Source organism: Mercenaria mercenaria, chromosome 1 (genome assembly GCF_021730395.1).
Source record: "Mercenaria mercenaria strain notata chromosome 1, MADL_Memer_1, whole genome shotgun sequence".
NCBI lineage: Eukaryota > Metazoa > Mollusca > Bivalvia > Venerida > Veneridae > Mercenaria > Mercenaria mercenaria.
Window position 1 is genome coordinate 95,795,932 of NC_069361.1, and position 23,135 is coordinate 95,819,066.

The 23,135-nt window shown below is 33.1% G+C and overlaps 1 protein-coding gene across 4 annotated transcripts in view; it reads right to left on the reverse strand.

The window, feature by feature from the left end:
* Nucleotides 1–3,032: 3,032 nt before the first annotated feature.
* The window catches only part of LOC123529638 (melatonin receptor type 1A-like), a 210,202-nt gene continuing 190,099 nt past the window's right edge, over nt 3,033–23,135 (reverse strand). For all 4 annotated transcript variants that reach the window (XM_045310042.2, XM_045310060.2, XM_045310077.2 and 1 more), the window contains one exon: nt 3,033–6,087. In XM_045310042.2, the coding sequence (XP_045165977.1) occupies nt 4,561–5,628 (1,068 nt within the window). In that variant the 5' untranslated portion in view covers nt 5,629–6,087 and the 3' untranslated portion in view covers nt 3,033–4,560. The remainder of the gene's footprint in view (nt 6,088–23,135) is intronic.

Below are 23,135 nucleotides of genomic sequence, written 5' to 3' on the forward strand. Positions count from 1 at the left end.
AAAGCGAAACGTTAATGTATGTCTCAAGAGTTCGAACAAAGAAATAACTGTTTAAAATATTATCTAGTCTAAGCCGTGAGAAGTGAAATTCTGATTTATATGGTAAAGTTACTCTGGTTTATACATGTAACCGTCCCACATTTTGAATATAGAGCTTATATCTCGGGAACAATTACAGCTAAACTATTTATGTGTCAAAGTAAAATGAATTGTGCAATTTGTCCAATTAACACACCTCTTAGCTAATATGCTTTGCAAATAAAACCAAGGGTGATGTTATTTTAAAGGCACGGCTGAAATGTACTTTTGTAATGAGTTATTTCGATATTAAAAATACCTTGTGCGTCTTATAATTATCATGAATCTTAATTAACGAAGACCATTCCTGTGGGACATTTCTACAATTGTGTATTTCCGTTCAAAGTTCTTGCGTCCTTTATTTTCTACATTAAGTTACATATTGACACTTTACATACTTAAAACAAATACTTCTAACTGACAGTCTGCATTTGCATGTTATGTTTCGTTTCGAGGTTTTAAATGGTGAAATCTGCAGTTTGTAATATGATTGAGACCATGTGCCCTAATTAGAATTTATTAAGAAAATCATGTACGTTGGCGTATCCCGTACAGGTATAAAATCTCCTACAATTTTCTTTATGGAAATTTATTATTTTATCATTAAATAAGTTTTATTCGCCTCCTTTTGGTGTAGATGTTGAACTACTCGTGTTCTTTTTATTACATTGAATTCAAGTATTTAAAGCTATTGATTTTACGGTAAAGATATAAAATATTGAATGCAAACGGGCGATTATTCTAACAAAATTAAAGTCATGCTTTGCGTTCTATTTTCCCCCTCATTGCCATTTGTCGCTCTATCAAGTAACATTATATTCTCTTCAACAAAATGGTTGTCTTAACAAATTAGCAACATTTAATCGCATTTTGTAGATTTCATACATTCTGTGCTAGATATATTTAACCACACTTAATATTTCGTCATTTCTTTTTTAAACTTTTCCTGTCAGAAAAAAATGTAATGCAAGTTACAATTCTCTAAACGATAAGAGTTTATTATTTCTTTCCTACATTTAGATATCCTGGTTCGAATATCCAAATTCTGTACGCTTCCAATGGTGCATTGCTCATATGCTCGAGAAGTTCGAACAAGTGTGCCTGTAACTTTAGACATTCTCAAAATGTATACGAGGCATGTCCGAAATTAGGTTTAAATGTCCAAAATTTGAATAAAAAATACAGGAAAAGGGAAAAAATCAAAATCATTTCAGACTGGAGTATGGTTCGTTCGTCTCCTTGTGGTGAACTGTCTTTGTGTCAAGTAAAATTATCTGAGTGTATTGGGACTCATTGACTGACAGCAGCAGAGACAGACCTGACAACATGTTGTTTATTCAGATCCAAAACTTATTTTGTGGAGGTTTATTATTATACATTTAACACTTATTTGATATTGTTTTGTTTTGTTGCGTTCATGATTGTACTATAGGCACTTTCAATGTCTTTTATGTTAAAACATTTTGACAACAATGAACGTTTATCAATGCGTTTGATAACATGGCGCTTTCTTAATTAAAATTTCAGTCGTGATTTTCAACAGGAAGTCATCATTGAAAACGAACCCTTTCACGTATTTTTTACTTCCTTGATAATACTAAATAGGGAAATTTTAATTCAACAAAACACTTGATTATCGATTATACATGCAAGGTGTTATCAATTTAAAGGTAGCTTTCTACTCTCTGTATGACAAACTTGTTGGTCAATCAGGTATTTCTGCACCTTTGATTAACTTTATTCAATATCCGGATAACATAGAATAAAGACTGAACTTGGTACACGGATACACATATCATTTTATGAATTAACCACAGCCTGTAAATAAAGATATAAAACGACAACGTTACTGTCTTTCTAAAGATTAAATATAATATTACAAATGTTGACTCGTTAAATTCTAAGTAATGTCTTAGAATCGACTCTTTAACCGTGGCAAATATTCCAAAAACAAGCACACGAACCTTACATTTTACTTCACCATATTATATCCCATAATTATGTTTCAGTAAAATTTAGATTGCAGAAAAAATCATATTTGCTGAAAGGCCTTTAAAATTGTGACTTTCCCATAGATTTCCATTATGAAAACTTGCTTGAGGTCAACTCTTTTTAAATCAGTCTAGCAAAACATCAAGCCCACGACTCTTAGGTTTTATTTGGAATATTTTCTAAGTATATTATGAAATTTTGAAAATTCAGAGTTAAGTCAAATTCTATATTGTAGAAAAACATTATTCAAACGTGCAGACTTGCCTGAAATGTTGAAAAGAAAACAAAATCACAGAGACATTGAATATATACTTAACAAGAGTTGAAACTAGACTTTATACTTTGCAATAACAGTTTATTTCGACACATGCAATATGTACCTTTCATTTTGTAATTATTGGAAACAAGTGTCTCATTACTGCCATGAGTTAAATGTGCTTTTTATAAATAATCAGCGTGCACGCTTTTTGCTGAATTAAATTTAAATTTTGAAATCGAAATTGTGTGGACAGTCGATATGGCTAATAGAAGAACACAATTAACTAAATATGGCAAGATCATATTGCGCCAGGCGCATGTCCAAAGTAGACAACCCTTGTAGCCTTCTCGGAAGTCCGATTAATTTACATAAATAAATCCAGAAAGTGATAAACGCAGGACACCAATGCTCTGTGTTGATACTAAACTTTGTTTTACTTTTATGTTTGTAAAGCAAATTTCTATACTGACCGTTTCCTCCATGAAGCAGTAATTTTATACTTTTGAAAATATTCTTAATTAATTATCTTCCATCTTCCTAGGGGATGGTCCAGGGTCTATTAAAGGCTTTATTCAGAATGATAACTTTCTGAAATCACTCACTGATAAAACGAATAGTTTAGAGAAATTAGTTGAGGGAAACGTACACAATAACACATTTTCAGAAGTCGCATTAGGTCTAAAATAAAAAAGAAACTATAATCAACTTTAATGTCAAAGTGTGTTTATGCTAGTTACATCGACCAATGTGGTAATTATGATATTACAAAATAAATGAACCAATAAAAGGAAAGTAAAAATAATGTTATCTTCAAGCTGTAAGGAAATTGGTACATCAGGCCAGTGCTATTTCAGTCTTCTAGGGAGTATCAAATGAGGATCTAACTATATGTTTTAAACGTTGCTTTATGGCTAATTTTACTTCTATAGCATAACTAAAAAAGTAATTAAAAGGTGGCACTTAGATTTTTTATCTTTTTTTAACATAATTCTTTTGTATTTGTAAAACGATTATAGAAAACATTGCAACTGTATCTCTAGTATGCGTTTTGATACCTAAATGGCTGAAATCAAGCTCATTGCTAAAACCTTTTTACCCATTGTTTAATCGGATGAAAATATTTGAATCAATTTCCTTTGATACCATTAATATTAGGGGTCGATATTTTACAGTGTTTATTTTTTCTGTGTTGTTTATATACAGATTTTTTTAAGACGGCGGACATCCCTTTCAGGTCATTAGATTTTTTATGCATATAATCATCATAAACAAAACGTAATATTATTATGACAGAAGCAATACATTATTTAATGTATCAAGTATTGTATGTAATATATGTATATGGGATTTCGTTCGGAAGTATACTGTATATTTATTTTTAGTAGTGAGAGTAACACTAAATCAGTTCCTTAGCTTAACAAAAGGCGAGAGTCGCGTTTAGTTTGACACACAAAGGCATATCCCGCAAATCCTGAATTATGAGACACTGTCTAAATTATAATATTTATCATTGTACTATATTGAACAGATACAGAACGTCAAACATATTTATCAAAACTATGCGAGAACATGTCAAACAAATATTTTTTTAATATCGGTACCATGCAGTTCAATATGCAGTTCAATATTGACCATACCACCAAAATATGTCACAAGTACTGTGTACACTAAATCACATGTATCATTTATCTATTCTAAGATAAATTTACCTTCCGGAATTCAAAACAAATCTTTAATCCTCCGCCATAGTCAAGAGATAAGAATCAAGAAATCACAAGAGAAATGCCACAAATACGCTACATTTTGTACAAGAAACTGAACAGTTGACTGAAGCCCTATTTAAAGTAACAGCATCCTACCCTGAGCTTCGCTCAAGTATAGATAGTTTGCATGCATTATAAACATCAAATGTATGCAAAAAGTTTAGATGACTGTTGCAATATTCAGAACGTTGCATCTTTATCATTTGATCATTTGAAAATGTTTACATTATCCGTAGTTTCTGTTTCGCGCAGTAATATGATTGTCAATCTCTAATTTATGTATCTGCTATCTATATTAGTCTGCAACATTCTTGAAAATGATTGTTAATACATGTATTTTACAAATATTAGGAACAAAAATCTGTTTACATCTTTTCATTGTATCTTTAAAATCCTTTGCTTTTAACATTCTTATGGGAATAAAGAAAGTAAATGGACGTTTCACAGTGTCTTTCAATAGAAGAAATCTCAGGATTCTTCCTCCTCGATGTGGTTATTAACAACGTTTTCCTTCAGTGGTATGGCCGTTGTATCGTCGATGTCTACAGACATTCGCGTATGATTCGTCATGGTTTCTTTATTGTGAAATTCTGGAGAAGAGTCGCCGTTACCGAACCTCACATGAAGTGCTTCGAAGCATGCTTTTCTGATTTGGCGATCCATAACACCATAAATAACTGGGTTAAAACAGTTCGCAACTGCAAAGAATACGGTGATGGCGACGTAAAAATCAGCATCTAGAGACAATTTTTTATCGATGGTCCGTACAATCCCATATGGAATATATCCGATCATTATAAGCAGAAACACCATTCCAAACATCTTTGTGATCTGAATCTCACGCTTAAGCCATTCTTTCTGTCTATAGGCCCGAAACGCCTGAGATGATTGATGAACTTTGATAAAAATCGCAATGTAACATACAATGAGAATAATGGAGGGGATCATCATAAGGAAAACACTAACTAGTAAGGTAAATGGGCCGTAATTCTTCTTTACAATACATCTGAGCAGTTTTGGTTCATAGTACGCCATGTTGCCGAGCGATGGTTGACATAGAAACAGTAATGGTACCACGCGACAGAATACCAGCAAAAATATGGTATATCCTTTTTTTGAAATTTTCTTGTAAAAGTTATTGAAAACGACAACCACTAACCTGTGGATTGCAATAAGTCCAGTGTGCCATAAAGACGATCCCATTAAAATTACGGTAAAATGTGTTGAAAGTTCACATCCAAGCAATCCTGTTGGCCAGCTTCCGATAAAGTAAGACGATGTTACTAACGTGTTATTTAGACTAAGGTTTAATATGTCGTTTATACATAAACTAACAACAAATATATGAATAATATTTGTTATATCCTTTCTCCGAAGAATAACTACCATCACTAATATATTTCCAAATAACCCTAAAAGTAGCGCAATCAGCATTATTCCGGCTCCTGTATACATTGCTGATAACGAAGGTCCATGTTTTCCAGTTGCTGTTAAATTGGTGGAATTGGCCGTAAAATTGCCAAGCATCTGCGCCATTTTTCTTGAATGTAAAGAATGTAGAAAAACGTTTATTCTTATATGTTTGATTATATCTCCTTTTACACTATTCGCAACTTATAATTTCCTCTTTTTTATAGCGCGGAAGAATAATATAAAATATATTTTATCTAATCTAGCATTAAAATTCAATCCATTTTCCATCCTTTCAATTTAAAATAATTTCCTAGCGCTCCCAAAATATACAAAATAGCAATTTATTTTATCAAGACTTCTACCAGGAGCCTAACACGTGTGATCACTGATGTTTAACTTAAATGAATCCGAAAATGTTTCCTGTAAGAAGTCGTTTCCCGCGGATCACTTCCTGTCGAGGATTTAATACCACTTCTTTAAAGAGAGTTGCTGTATAAAGCGACGACAGTATCTAGAATGGCGCTGTAGAGCTGAGAACTGCTACTGTAATTCCCTCGATCAATGACGTGAGAACGGTCCAGCCTGAAAATATGTGATCAACATTATCAATACATAAAAGTTAATTTATTGGAAAATAAGCGCTGAAACGCCGAAGAACTGATAATGATAGTCTGAATTTAACATAATTTTGAAAATTCTGAACGAATACCCGACGGAAAAGAATGTTTACCCTGGTAATATTGCAATTAACAAGTGATTCAGAAAAAAACAACTATTTTTTAATATATACTTTTGAAATGTGTACTAACAATTACAACAAGTCTTTTGTAAATTAGATTTTGTCTAAAATGCATTTGCAGTCACTCGATAATTGAGCTTAAGTTCAGTGTTTTTCGGTGTATAATTGGTAATGCGTTTCGAAAAGACAATGATCTGAATAAATAATTGATAGAACATTTCAATTCGTAGTCCTACGCCTATAATTGCAGATAATGAGTTAAACTATCGAAGAAGCGGGCAAGAATAATTGTTAAAACAGAGCAGATTTTGATTTTGAATCTTATTTGTGAAAGTGTTGGACAAGATATTTTCAGTAGATGTTTTTATGACAATTTAGACATTTAGAGCTGTTCAACTTTCACATTTTTTTTGGCATGTTAATTCAATGAATATAAGTAGTGGGGTTTAAATGTGACTACGAATTTATATGCTTTTTTTAAAAATTTTATCTAATGGACCGATTACACATAGGTGTCATAAAATATAAAAACAGAAAACACATTTAAAATAAGATGTGTGTCCATAGGACACTGGTGCTCCCACTTCCTGTTACTGTACATCGTTTGATGATTCTGGATGAAATATTTCTGTAACATATTTTTACTCGGTCAAGGATCGTAACTCTGGTCTTGCAAAGTGAAATCCAAAACAGAACACTGGATGCACAACTTCACAACTTCAGATGCTATATAACAATCCTCTCATGTTTTATGACTCTAAGGCAAATACATTTTGAGATGTATGTGATACAACTTGTACGACTTTGACTACGTCAAGGGCCATAACTCTGATCTGACTGTATGGAATCCCAAAATACCAGTTGCACAACATCACATGCCGAATGACAATTCTGTCAGGTTTAATGACGACTTTGGGTCAAATACTCTTTGATACATGCCCAACACAAATAAGGACAGTCAAAAAAGGGAAATGGCTACTCTAAGAGTCATCCGTATCCCCACCTACTACCCCCCCCCCCCCTCCCACCCCCGCAAAAAGAAAAGAAATGGAGGGAAGGTGACACAAAAATATTATTATAAGTTCAACTTGTTTATGAAATTAAACTTTTTAAAATTAGAATTACATGTTATATAGAATATGAATTAATCTGAAAATGTCTACCAGTACTGAACTAGGTTAGAACATAAGGCAATTATCTTTAGGCAATATCTGAGGGTAATTAGCTTGATTTGGAACACTGAGTGCGACGCAATTATTGGTTAATGTAATTGAAAAGAATTCTTTATTTTGCCTGGTTTCTTACAAAAACCATGAAAACGTTATGGGGAATATTGATCGAATAATTGTAGTACTCTAAACATATTTAATACACATTTAGTATCACATATTGTACTTAAAGCTGTACTTCACAGTCTCAGATATGTCCCCGTTACCTTACACGTTTTAAATTGTTTTATTAATAGTACGCATGATGTAACATTATAAACTCTAGAATACTAGTTACGTCATTTTGTAATTTCCTCTCAATGTTTTAATGACTTTGTGAAAAAAAAAAATAACTTCATAGATAGAAATTTTCCGGAATCTGTGCATTCAATAAGGTGTCGCAGTCGTCACAAAACGAAGCCCTGGCGCCTTCTGATAAAAACAAAACAAGTGTTTTTCCATTCACAGATATGGGTGGAACAGTTCACAAATATTGAGATCTTCTGAAAATTGCAAAGAATACAAACGTACATCCCGCAGAAATGTAACAGGAAACGATGTTCTCACTGTCTATGTATCAACTCTGGATCCTCATTTAGTAGTACAGTTACAGGAGAAATATTTTCTTTACGATATGATACAAACTGTCAATCTAAAGATGTTGTATATTTAATAAAAGATGCAATATGCAATATGTTGGACAGACTATGCAGCCGGTTTCACGGCGTATGAATAGCCATAAATTTGACATATCTAACTCTCAGATCCTGCATATTCCACGTTGGTTGCTGGTTATTTTAATCAAAATGACCATAGTATTAATGATTTCACAATTATGCCAATTGATGTTGTAAATAATCAAATTTATCGATCATGCAAAGAAACATTCTGGATTCATAAGTCAAAAACACTAAATTCAGAGGGATTCTTATATCCGTATCGTACTAAACTTGTTATCTGTTATTCACATGTGACATGTTTTAAAGTATACATGTACATACAATTAATTTAGGTACACTTAAAAATACTTAAGAAATAATATATCTCATCCAGTGATTTGTCGTTGAATAAATCATTGTTTGGAGTTCAGATGCGAAGGAATTATATCACGAGGGCGTAGCCCGAGTGATATAATAATACGCATCTGAACGACAAACAATGATTTATTCAAGAGCAAATCACTAAATGAGATATATTTTTTCGATTCTAACACGTTACCAAGGATTTGTAAGTACATCCTTGACGACATTCATAAGATATTTGCCCGTTTCAGATCGGTTTCTTTTCCAGCGCGCCGCTATGCCGTTTGACGCCATGACGTAATAATTGTGACGTCAGAACAGTGATTGGTTGTATAATAATTCACTGTTTTCTGCCTTCTTTGTTTAATAGGAAGTCGGATTATGTTAGAATATACGTTTTCTCCCATTCAACGTAACGTTAACTTCATGACGTCACGTCCGTTGTTTTATTACGTATTTATCCTGATGAAGGCATAAGCGCCGAAACGTTGATAAAAAATAAAGATTCACGTGTTGTTGTTGAGTTTTACCATCGTTGATGACGTTGTAAAATAAATTACATTTATTACAAGTCTTTTAAATGTTTGAACTATTTTGTTACAGTTATAGTCGTACATTAGATATGAGTGTTTTATCTGCAGACCTATGTCTTACGTTATTTAATGTATAAATTAAGATTAACTAATCATACATGGTTTTGAAAAGTACCATGTGATTCGCCTACTGAAGCGCAATACAAAATGCCCCCTTTATGTGCCCTTCACTTACATATTGAACTGAAAAAGATACACGTTTTTTCTTGCATTATTGATAACGTAAATGTGTTTTACTTCTTCTTTCACAATATTTTATAGAATTTGTTACAGGGCTAGCAGGAAATACTCAGATGTTCGCCAGTAGTTCTAAGTCACATAACTTTGGAAGGACTATATTTTACTGTTTCCTCTAACCTACATCAATTTTCTTAGATACCAAGCTAGGAAAAACATTATTGTACATATTTCACAACAAATACACGTATTAGTAAAATCTATATGTGCAATGTGCAAATTCATTATGTCAGGGGAATACAGTGAATATAATGAATTTGCACATAAACAATACAATATCTAGCTGAGCCGTATTATTCACGATACCTTCATACCGTTGGATTTGTCTCGAAGAAAGCTACCTACTTGGCATATTATCACCCGCTACTATATATGCGCCAATCACCTTACGTTATCTTTATGCGTAACAAACAATTCTGACTATAGGGTGACGCCGCCATATCCTGCAGATAATGTAAGCCAATAGTTATGCAAAGTCATGTCAGTGTTATACGGTTTTATTGTTTAACTGTTTTATATCCATACTCTTAGAATATGCTTCTCTTCTTTTGACATATTTCAATTTTCGTAAAACAAACAAATCAGCTTTGCCGAAACAAAAAGTCCTTATTATTCAAAGAAACGTATTAAACAAATTTCTGTAAGTCGTAATGAATAGAGCATCTGTCAAGTTATTGTACGTTTTTTACAATCTATAAGCTAAGTAACAGCTTCAGAATCTTCCAAGCGAAGACAGATTGTCACAGCTGTCCTATCGTATATGTATTGACAATTAAGTTTGTTACCAGCGGTCTTACTCAGAATAATTACTGGAGGTCGTTAAACAAATGTTACATATATGTTGCTGAAGAAAACCGTTGTGGAAAAACAATGTATGCACTTATGTTAGGACCTTAAGACTTCCTAACAAATTGCCGATAAAAGGCTAATAAAGCAATAAGATCATTCATATTAAAGGTATAATAGATCCAAATTTCATAGTTAAAAATGACCAATTACTTCATATATTTTAAGTAAAAATAAAATTAACAATATCATGTGTATAAACAGTACTATGCATTAGGTTTAGAATAGTACAGATTGTATACACAGTTTAAACGTGTACTACCACTAAAAAACCGGATGTTTTTAAACAATCAACTGTTGCTGAAGAAAACCGTTGTGTAAAAACAATGTATGTATTTATTTCTGGACCTTATGACTGCATAACATTTAATCATAAATGTAGCTCTATATATGCAAACTTATTTTATGTATATTTAGTAAAGTTAAACATATTTGATGAGGAATTTATACATTTGAAGTAAATATATAACGATAAAATATTTAAGTGAAAAATGGCAATTGGATATCTTTAATCATATACTCAACAAACGATTCTTGTTTAAATTCCTATGTCAAAAAGCAGTTTTGAAATTCATTCGTAATTCATTTTTTATCTTGTTGCCTATTGTCTTGCAAGTGTGTTCACCTAAGACATTATTATTGTCCATCTCAATCAAAAATGCTATTTTCTTTAAACCGCTGACAAATATTTGCGTGGTACCTGGTTGCGACTGGTTGCGGGAACATGTACTTATAATCTATTTGTCACTTTAATGGAACAATACATTGAAATGGTATGTTTAAGTCACAATATTGACTGTCACATAAATCGCGGATAACAGAAAAAAACTGAAATATGGCCATGCACGCGTGTTTTTGTGTTTATTCAGTAAATCAAACTGTGATAATTACTAAGCCCTTTGTAGAGAACGTAAAAATGTATTTGAGCACATGTTTCACTTCAAACATAGAAAAATTAGGTAATTTTTAAACAAACAATCAATACACTTTACTTTCTCATGTATCAGTTTCAAAGAGTGAGTAAAGGAATTTGTAAAAAAGCCATAAATATTTTTCTTTCGGTGTTCATGCAAAATGAACGACAGAATAGGATCGACAAATCCAGCGATTCATGTTTAATTTGCCGATCCTATTCTGTCGTTCATTTCACATGAACACGGAAAAAAAGTTTCATTTCTTATATTTACATATATTATAAATTTCACACATTTTGTTGCATTTAACATTATAATCAGATTCCCGGCCATTCTGTTCACCAGACGGAACAACTGCGACGTCATCTAAGAAATGTCCTCCCTGACTATACGCGGACGTCGTCAAAACTTCCGCGCCTTTTCTTTTGACGTTCATACGAAATGAATGTCATAATTTTCAATGGAAAACAATAGGGCGAATGTAAATATTCACTTTACATAAGCGCTGCAGTTTACTTTACACTCATTGACAAATGTTTGTATACTTGCACTTAGACTTGCAACGCATCAGAGACATATGCCTAGCTAAATCGAATTCCCAATAGAAAAAAATACATCATTAAGAACAAGGTTTAAGGCTTGTCTCGTTTTTGCCTGATTTGTTTATTCAACACAATATGCTTGTTGCTTTCGACTTGAAATTTTGACATATGCCTAGCTAAACCGAATTTGGCTGTTGCCTGTTTCAATATGCTTCTTGATTTGGATAAGACACTTACTCTAACAGTTAGCTTTAATCAAATTACTGACTTGTTAGATGCAGAGTAAATTATGTAATCTATTCACGGTCACCGAAACTGTAATTATAGATGATTCCATGCATTCATTTTATTTGAATCTGGTTAACCCTTCAAATACAAATAGCTCTTGTCTACACTGTCTGGTAAATTTGCGAATGTAACGCAATATCAACAACAGTTTTCGAAGATATCTACCGACAGATCAGTCTCCTATTTGATCGAATGTCGGCAAGTACAACTGACAGAGCGCATTAAGTACACAAACTAAGACGATCGTCAATCTATTTTTCTTATTTTCTTATTTAAAATACGGTATAAAATGTTTTCAGGATAAGCTTTCTGTTAATTCTCAGTGCGATTTTCCGAGAAGTTAAATACCAAGGGAATAAAGTGGTACTTGATGACTAGACACAATCAGGGAAGGTTTTATTCTGTCATTGTGCGGATAGAGACCGTCATTTGTACTGCTCTAAATAAGGCAATAAATAGTAAATCTTTTATTTATAAGATGTCGTTGAAGTTACAAGCATGTTACACAGTGCTGTCTCGTTTGTCAACTCTGTTTACTTTAGATTATTTAAATGTCATACACACGTCCCTTGTAACATTCAATTGCATGGCATATTGACCCCCTAAAAGGCCATTTTCCTTAGTTGTAAACCTTCTCTTCATTGTTTCTGCACGCCATTATAAAACAGGATATTGATATATGTTATGTAGATAGCACAGGCAAAATTTACCCCTGAAGTCATGAAAGTGAGGACAGTTTACAATTTGTCATTCTCTACGAGGAATAAAAACAACAACGTGATTTATTGACTTGTTAGAGAGAAAACGTACAATTGATAAATGACGAATGCAAACAAATGACCAGTGCTCATGTTAAATTAACTGAAAAAGAAACTATTCTCTGAAACACAGAAATCATGATATAATAGATGTTGTGCAAATACCAACAGGACACACAAACACACACACACACAAACACACACACACACGCGCACGCACGCACGCACACGTACACGCACACATACACACAAAGAAAGAATTCCGGATTAAGGAAATTATTCCGAAACGATTTCTATTAAAATGGTAAAACTGACCGTTACAGAATCTGACTAGGCAAAACCAATTAGATGGTCATCTCTGTACGTGTACTTTTAATGAATGAAATAAATCTTTTCTCTGTAAGTATTATTCACGCAAGAGATATTTAGTACAATAAATGGTTGATGTATTATTTAATCTGGGCTGTACAGCTCGGTTGCGTTAATTTCTTCAATGGTCACATACTTTGTGTAGTTCTCAACGTTGATATACCGGAAGTCATGTGGTAACGCTGTTTAACAGGACAGCATGGAACAAAACCTGGTTGGCATACGTCATATTTTGATTTTTACAGCTGTAAAACGTTTCAACCATATCTATTTTATAGAAAGTTCTTTGTAACCTTTAAAAAAGTCTACAAAACAGACTACCCACTATAAAATTTTGCGTGCGGTCAAAATATTTCAAATCGGTCTAGCAAAACAAAATCAACCATATAGTCATAATATGTATTTTATTTGTTGGATTTTCTCAGTACATTAATAAAATTAGGGTCAGACATTTGGTGGCCTACTTGAAAACGTAAAAGATTACATTTATGTTTATTTTGTATTTTTCAGTAATCGATTACTTCTCAATAATACTGCAGATTTGATACGATTATTTTAAACGAAAGTAATCTTGGTTTTCTAAATGACAGGTTAAACACATATCTGTCCAATAGCGGATAGCATTACTAAACTTGAGGTCTGCATTGTGCTCATACAGTCTTAGCTAATGGCCATGGTGCATCATCACGGAATTCAAAATGACTTACAATTAAATTGTTTAGGTATTTTCATTGAAGGAATACATTTCTGTATTTAAAAACATAAAACATGTATGTTATTGGAAGTTTAACAAATATACACAAAAACAAAAGTCCAACGGGAAAACCAGCATTCACAGCCGCACATACAGTACTGCGCATGGATATAAGAGTATTTGTAAATTTATACACGTACACAACGACTGAGAAAGTAATAAACAGACACTATAACACGTGAAACAGTAACACAGCAGGGCGCTGTCTCGGGCCGGTCAGTGGCAAATACCAACACTATGGTGTTCAAACTAATTTAATAGCGCCGAACCCATGTATAATCATATTAAACTGAAAGAATTCATTAAGTATTGGAGTATGTGGATATTAATCTAAACATGCTCTTATCACATTGAAACAATTCCTTAAATATTAGAATATTTGGATATTTATACAGAAATATTATCTATATGTTTTCGATATGTTTTTCATGCGCGTGGTAGACTTGCACACAAGTAGAATCGCCCTTTACGCTATTAAACAGTTTACACACTACTTTTAAATACAAACAATGTCTATGTATGGTTGATGTAAATATAAAAAAAGTCTGCTATTCTTGCCCTGGCCTAGTTTTCGTGGACATCTAAACACTGAACATTGAGAAAGTTTTCAAGTACAATGTTTTGTATACGACAAAACTCGACATAAGCTGATATAAATTTAAGTTAAGTAGAATAAAGTTTGAAATGTAGATTTTGGCATCTGATGTTATATAATGACCGCGTTACATGTCGTTATATGATTGAAATGCACACATTGAAAGACTTACGAGTAAGGTAAACATCTTGAATTGGAATGACATTATATGCATTCTAGCATAAAACTGCTGTTCTTGTCACTTTTCGGGGTTTTTTTAACAGGAGAGAAAACGTGTGTTAACGGAGAGATTCTCGCGCTCGCGTGCTGTTATAACACCTTTTTATATATGCGCGTTCCGTGGCAAAGCGTAAACGTCATTCGGTCCCAAAACGGATAATTCAAAACGAAATGACGTCAATGTAAAAAACAACTCAGACATTCCCGCGTATTCAGTGGAAATATAATGACATTGAGTGACATTGTATTCATTTATCAGTTTTTACGCGTTTTATGCTAGAATTGTGTTAGCATACGTCGGGATACGTTGGTACCCTCGCCCTAACGGGCTCGGGCACTAACCAATCCCTCGGGATTCTGCAGATGTTATAACACGAAAAAACATGCGTTATCCCTACATTCTAAGACTTGTGAAATCGGCAAAAGTGAGCAGACTGTTGTATTGGATGACGAGTACAAATAGTTATTTTTGCTTCATGTCATCAAGGCTCAGTGGCGAGATGGCTAGTTAACCTTCCTCCGGAGCAGTAGTATTTGGTGTCAGTGCCCACTAAATACGATTTTGTGTGCTTCGTTTTATTTTTTGTATTAAGATTTTTTTATAAATGATTTTATAATCTTTTGTGCTTTGCATGAAGTAATGTCCTTTCAAATATTCGGCAATTTCTATCTTTACAATGTCCCTAAAATGTTTGTCCATTTCTTAAATTAAATGTTATACTAATACAAACAAATAAAACGCAGAATATAATAATCTGTCACTAGTTGTAGATGCAGAGAACAGTATCCGGTTCGAGGGTAAATGTTTTAACGATAACGAGGCTCTGCCGAGTTACAGCTAAAACAGTTACCAGAGAGCTGCGTCTATTATTCTTGCATACCGTATTTTAGAAATTGCAAAGTAGATAAAGCAAAGCGAAATACTTTTTTTTTAGCACTCTTTCTTACAGAAGTTTGTTTTTAAACAAAACGCGGGAACTTAGTGTGAGTAAACAGGTGACGTCAAGACGTTTCAGTGACGCACAACAACGATGTTCAGCTTTGGTTGTATCATATGTAGCGTAACGTTATGTGTTTTTCCGTAAAATAAATTATTTTGAATCGAGAAATGTACTGTTAGGAACGAAAGTTAACATCAAGGTATTTGGTTTTTATCGAAATTTACGTAAATAATGTATAATCAGTGCATGAATCGTTAGTCGTCATTAACAACACAAAAGACATGGGGGTGCAAAATGGATTTGGCCGTCATCGGTAAAATCACGGGAAACGCCAGTCTGGTGTGCAAGAATATAGAGTAAATATTTATATTTTTCAATAAATATTGTAACTTAATTGCTTTTTTTGTTTGTTTTGGGTGTTTTTCAAAGTATTTCAGTCATGTAACGGCGGGTAAGTGAATTGCAGACGCATGATAGGTTACGTTTCTTCTTTTCATAATGATGATTGTATACATTGTGTATTCTCTATACTTCTATTATCCTTAAATTAGCATATTTAAATGGTAAATACGGATTATACACAAAAAGCCCAGAAATATATGCATGTTTGTTAAGGTTATATTTAGGGATGGCAACGAATAGCATTTTTGGTATTCGAATATTCGGTCAGCTTCCGAAGGAATATTCGAATATACGGTTATCACCTAGTAACTCGCATAAATTCTACTTTCGTAGGCAATATAAAGAAATATATAGCTTACGTACACTACTTGAATGAATATAACATGCTAAATTTAAAATTTAATCATAGCAAATGCTTTTTGTTCGTTACAAGTTTTGTGCAAATTGTTTTTTTACAGTCATATCGATTGGATAATACGATTTACGTAAAGAATAATAAAATGCATTACGTTTGGCTTGTTTTTTACACTATTCTGCATTGTTCTTTACTCAAGAACATCTTTAATCGACCTCGCTTGAAAACCGTGTCTTAAGATGAAGTGCTGTCGGACGTTATTTAATTACCAGCAGTCCACACCTTTTTGAAAACACCGATTTGCATCAATTGTTTGCTAAATCAATTAGCTATATTAACTACGGGGTGCACTGTCATCACCATAGCGACGTACAATCTCGGCATACTAATATACAAAATGGCACGTTCTCTCTGTAACACATTCATCTCTTTTGACACCTGCTCTATACAGCTGAAAATGGATTCCAGATTTGTTATTACTGTACAATAACAGAAGCAAATTATTCATCAGCTTTGTGTCAATCTGCTATTATCTGTGCCTCTTTTGTAAATATTTGTAGGGAGTTAATAGCTCTCTCAATGGCGTTGGAGTCACATGCGAAATAAAGTATACCCAATGAAGGAAATAATTGATGTTTTTGTCAGGCATTATGACAAAAATTTTCATGTCTAAAAATGCTCACTGAATTTAAAAAGATAGAAAACACAAGAAATGAGGCTCTGCATATATGGAAGTTTAAAGAAATATCTTTGTGTTTTTCGGTTATATTATTCTATTCAGTCTAGTATTGTATAATACTGATATATAAGGTCTTTGATATATGCAGATTAATTATTTGTCTCAAATGTCTAGTCACCTGCCCTTGTGCGGAGTCAAAACGTTTCGTTTCGTTGTTGAAACAAAGTCAAACATATTGTTAAAGCAAACGGACTTTGATTCAGATGTAATATTCCATTGGTAGTAATAATCATAAATGTTTAGAGTGATCCTGATCATTGTTGTTTGAACGCTTTGTGCAGTTTGAAGTAAATTTGAAAACAACAGTTTGACTAAAGAGTCCAAACAACCATTTCGAAGAATCATGACAAAAGCGGATGGTATAATGATACTTGGTCCACAGTTAAATGCACATGACCTGTAGATATGGTGTAGCGGAAGGAATATAAGCTTTTCTGTTGACCTCTTGGTTATCATCCATATAGTACATACATTTGTAATGCAATTATTAGTAAGCTGGAAAACATCACTTTATTTTTTCTTCCTGTGATTAGAACAACTATTATGCATGTATATGAGATCAATGCGATAACATCTAGCATGTTTTAGCATTTGAAACATATCGTACATACTCTTGTCAAATACTTAAATACCAAATACCTTTGTCCACTTGGATCATGCCATAACCTGCAATATATCAACTGGCTTTTAACTTGTTCTTAAACTACCAAGTCATTATGTAAAAATTACCCTTAGCCTACAGTAATGATTAAAACGTCATCTTCCTGTATAATGAGGGCTGCCATACTTTCGCAATAAAATATTGAAATAATACAAACGTCGATTTTCAAATCTCTTTTACGGGACGTTTTTTTCCAGAACAATCCATTAAAACCTGATAAAATCATTAAAATACGATAACCCTATAAATAATGAGATAATACACCCTGTGGAAAATCCTTAAGTCAATATCATACCATTGTTTGAATATTGACAAAGTGATGGAACAAAAATAAGATAAAATGTGGGATACATTATCAGTATTAATTAACACTTTCGGTCAATAACAATCGCAAAACCTTATTCCCTGTAAGCAGTCTGTTCGCCGATAACATGAATTATTCTGGGATACCAAATAAAGTAAACGAATTATAGATCTTCAGCGTTGTGTCAAGCGAAACTAAACTCAGAGAACAGTTGTACTAATCCAACATTATATATGATTTTTCTTTTACCTTTGATTCTAATAGTTTTTCTTTCTTTGTTTAAGTGTTGGAAATCTCAACCAAGCTATTAACAGAAAGAAGTACCCAATTATCGTAGAATTTATTAAAAATCCTACTTGACTCATTAACGACACAGAAAATGTTCGTGGAACTTTGATGTTGATGACGCCGCTGAACACTTTTGAATTGTTTTTTTTTTTTCTATTTCAAAAAGTACTTGTTAGAGTATGAACAGTACAACTTCATATCCAGTGTTTGTTAATGCCTACACATTGTACAAATTGTAAAGTCGCAAATGTACGTACGTTGGTTCGTGCATAAGAATGGTAGATGTTACTAGTTGTTTATGATGAGAATTGGTTTGTATACGAACAAAATGATTTCCATGTTGTTCATTGTGTAATATAAATTAAAAATAATCTTGAATACTAAACAAAGGCAAATGTATAACTTGACAAAACATTTAAAGCAATTCATACAGAAATATAAATCTTTATCAATATTCACGCTACACTGACTTTGTACGCATATACATAAATAAGATACTGGAACAATAAAGATATAAAACCGGAAACACACAAGCATGAAGAAGGAAGACAACAGGGCTCTGCAGTTGCACGGTCAGTAGAAAAACAGGATACCATCTAAATACTACAGCAATGCAATGCGTTTTATAGGCAAGACGAGAGTCCTAGGGATATTCAAATGTGTCCTAATTCAATTGTTCAAGAAGTTCACAACAACAATTGAAAATATGTTTGGCCATGTTTATCATTACCGTATTTTACTGTAAACAATCTTTCCTACCTACTTGACAGCTCAAATGTGGCTGAATGGTCTAATCTACCTTTATAAAAAACTAGTTTCAAAACTCAGCGGTACCCGATGGAGATACCTCATTTATAGACTAAAGAGTGGTGACAAGTGATATAATGGCAATAAAATGTCTGTTTACTTAAATTATTGACATCCTATAGACATCTATGTTTTATGTATACATGCTAGCCTCGTTTGCATTTCTGTTCTACTAGCAATCATTATAATTTGGAAAGGTCTTCACGGAGCAAGATATTCAGAACATTTAGACTGTGCATAGTGCATAGACTAGGTGTTTCCTACATGATTTTTTATGACGAACTATGGTCCCAAACTGAATTTCACGACAAACGTGCAAAAAATCTTCAAACGATTTTTCCTTTGTGATTATGATATGTATATGTACATGACATTATGTGTAAAAGAAAAGTATACTGATTCTGAAAACATAGTAAGGAATTCGCTTAATGTCCAATCGAAATCTTTACCAAAATCTTGAATGTATTTCATTTCAGTAGAAAACAACGGGCTCAGATAAATTAAAATTCAGCTAACTGTAGAATCTTAAAGACGTTGTTATGCCTATATTGCATTTTATAAATGACCCGCAAAATTGAAACTGAAAATATCAGAAAAAAATAGAACACTCTTAGAATGTCGTTAGCGTCTTCTGGTAGTCGTCGACAACAGTTTGTGATAGTGAAGACGAATGATGTATAATACCGCTCCTCTGTCTATCTATCACTTCCCTTATCTCACACGTAATTTATCATTATGCGGAAACATGCCAGCATTGGCTGATACTCTGCAAAATGGTTTGCGTAGAGAAACTACGCTATATAAATCATAATACAAGAAACGAACTGACATTTCTTACAGTAAGGTTTAATATAAAAATGCGCACATGACGCAACTAACTAAATGTTTCTTTCTAAAAACTACGATATACAAATCATTATACATGAAACGAACTGACCTTTCTTACTGTAAGGTTTAATAAAAAAAAAAAATGCGCACATGACCCAACTGACTAAATGTTTTTTCTACATAAAACATTCTATGATTCCAAATTTAGACTTAAGTCTACAAAAAGATGTAATGGCTCAGTAAATCTATTAGAAGGTCTTTTCGAAGCACAGACCGCAAAGAAGTTAAGTATAAAAATGCTAAAATTATCAAACACGATCTTCAGCCCCGGCTTAAGGGGAATATTTAATCAACAAAATGTGTGAAGAAGACTTGTGTTGTCAAAGGATTAGAAATAATAACAACTCTGAATCCATGTGGGACGACGCAACGGCCACCACACAGATTACAAGCTTAAAGAAATACTTCTGTTTTGATAGTCAATAAAATTTAAGATCCTTTGGTAGCATAGAATGCAACCAAGCAAGGTAACAACAGACTCGGTTTGATTAAGTCTGTTCATAAGCGGTAGTGAAAATTGTGACATTGGGTGGACTTTATGCACTCAAAAGATAAAAAATAATAAAAATAAAATCTCTAAGAAGATCCTTTAGATACATAGAACGCAACCAAGCAAATCAATGGCAGACTTGATGTGATAACCTAAATCCAACCATGCAGATTTATACTGGAGTCACCTTTAGATACCTAGCACAATCGGTAAAACCGTTCAATATCCAAACTCGACATGAATTTTACGTCACGATTTTCGTAACTTACGATTGTCAACGAAAACATAAATAATATATATAGATAAAGGTATTCGTTTTCTATAAAAATGACAGTAAAGGGTAGATTTCGCGGCAACATTGAGAACAGCAAGCGCATTTGTATTATATGCAATATATAATAATAGGGATGTCGTGGAGAAAGGGAAGGGGTTGCTGTAATGGAAAAGGCATATTCAATAGGGAAAGCCGCGTGCTATAATGATAATATTTTATTTCTGTGCTACAGAATTCGTTTCACGCGGACATTTTACGGGATATGTATTACTAAAATTACATATTTCCAAGAGCGTGTGGTCATATTAAGAATTTTACTTTAAAGTGAACGCAGTTAATACACTGCAAAAATGATATTTAATGGCTTTGAAAACGCACATTGTTTAGGTTTGTTCCAATCTAATTGCGAATATTTTGAATAAAAATGTTTGGTATCAGGACAGTTTTAGACCAGTTATTTTCCATATCTTACCTTTAATTTTGAAATTATTCATGTGTGAAAATAAGCTAGATGATTTGGCAATGTGCTGTGAATTCTATGGAATATGTGACGGAGATGATGGAAATCCCTTCTCTAGAGCCTGGAGGTGTGATATTACAGAACACTTAGATATGATGAAGTTTTGCATTTAAAGGGGTAGATTGTGTAATACATCTTATGTGTTAAATGTATAATAATTCCTGTCATTCTAGCCACATTGTCCAATATGGATAAAATAAAACAGGTTTAGTGACAGAGCTTTCGTTTCAAAACGTTTTTCTTGATAGTTTCAACAATGATTGGAGAAATTCCATATCAGTGTTCAATATTTAATGTGTACAAACGATGTTTACTACCAAAGCAGATACATCCTTTTCTTCCATTGATTATTTTCGTTTTGGTAAAATCCTATTCCCTTTCATGTTACGTGAAAGATCTCTTTACATTGTCTTTTTTTTTTCTTTTTTTCCTACTCTTCTTTTTATATTATCTATTTTGTCATCTTAATCCACATGAAAGGCCTCTTCTTAATTGCAGCTGAAAATTGTTTACAATAGTGAAACCATTTCATATATACATTTAGTATAAATGCCTTTATGAAATAAATGGGCCTTAAACGTGGTTCCATTAACTCCTCAGAAAGAAAGTTGATATGTACGGATTAGAAATAGTTTTCCAGTTTCTGGCCCCTGTGACCATGACGTTTGACGGAGTGACCCCAAAATAAATAGGGGTCATCTACTCTGGTCAAGTGTTGGTCAAGTTATTGATCGGAAACAGTTCTCCATTTTCAGGCCCCTGTGTCCTTGGCTTTTGATCACTCAAAAATCTATAGAGGTCATCTGCTCTGTACAATCATCCTATAAAGTTTTAACATTCTGGATCAAGTGGTTCTCCTGTTACTGATCGGAAACGGTTGTCTGTTTTAAGGCCCCTGTGACCTTGACCTTTGATGAAATGAGGACAAAAACAATAGGGGTCATATACTCCATAAGCTTTTTCATTATTTGAAGGGTCAAATGGTTCTCTAGTTATTGATCGGAAATGAAGTGTAACGGATTTTGATCATCTATAATCAACAGGGATCATCTACATTGCATGTCCAATCATCCTATGAAGTTTCAGCATTCTGGCTCAAGTGGTTCTTCCGGGCGGACGGAAGGACAGGGCAAAAACAATATAATATTCTCAAGACATTTCTTCGCTTGGCATTAATGTGTATTCTATTTTCAAATATTAGGTTTTGAGTAATGGAAATTTCCAATTACGTTTCCTAAGATTATAAAATGCTCTTTAATGAAAAGAGGTTATTAGCAGTCTATTTTGAGACACACAACCTGTTGAGTGTTAGCATTTTAACAGCTGGGCGCTATACTTTTCTCTTTGATAATCTTAATTAGCTCCCTTAAATAAATTGTTTTGAATATCTGCAGGTATTATCTAGAATAATCTAATATACTTATCCATGTCTTGGTGCAAAATGTTTGTTTTTGTTTACGATGACCTGTCCGGTATCAAATAATGTACTTATTGAATACAGGAGGCAATTGTCAAGTGTCTAAGAAGCTTGCAGAGAAGGTTTATTTATTAATAATTGTGTCCATCTAAAGGAGACGTCAAGCTCTTTGTACAACATGAACATAATGTAAACAATTTGATTTATTCTTCCCGGATTACATCTGATTTTAATCTTTTAATCTTCCTTGCACTTCCCGAGAGTAAAATATCAGGAGAATAAGTGGTTCTTGATGACTTGACACTTATAGAGAACTTTTTATGTTACTGTCGTAAAATTACAAATACAAGTGGATCTCGTCTTTTGTACTGAAACTTAAAACTGAAACTAAATAATTTGATTAAACGCCTATTTTTATACAATGATATATTCAATGGCGTTGGACATAATAATAATAATA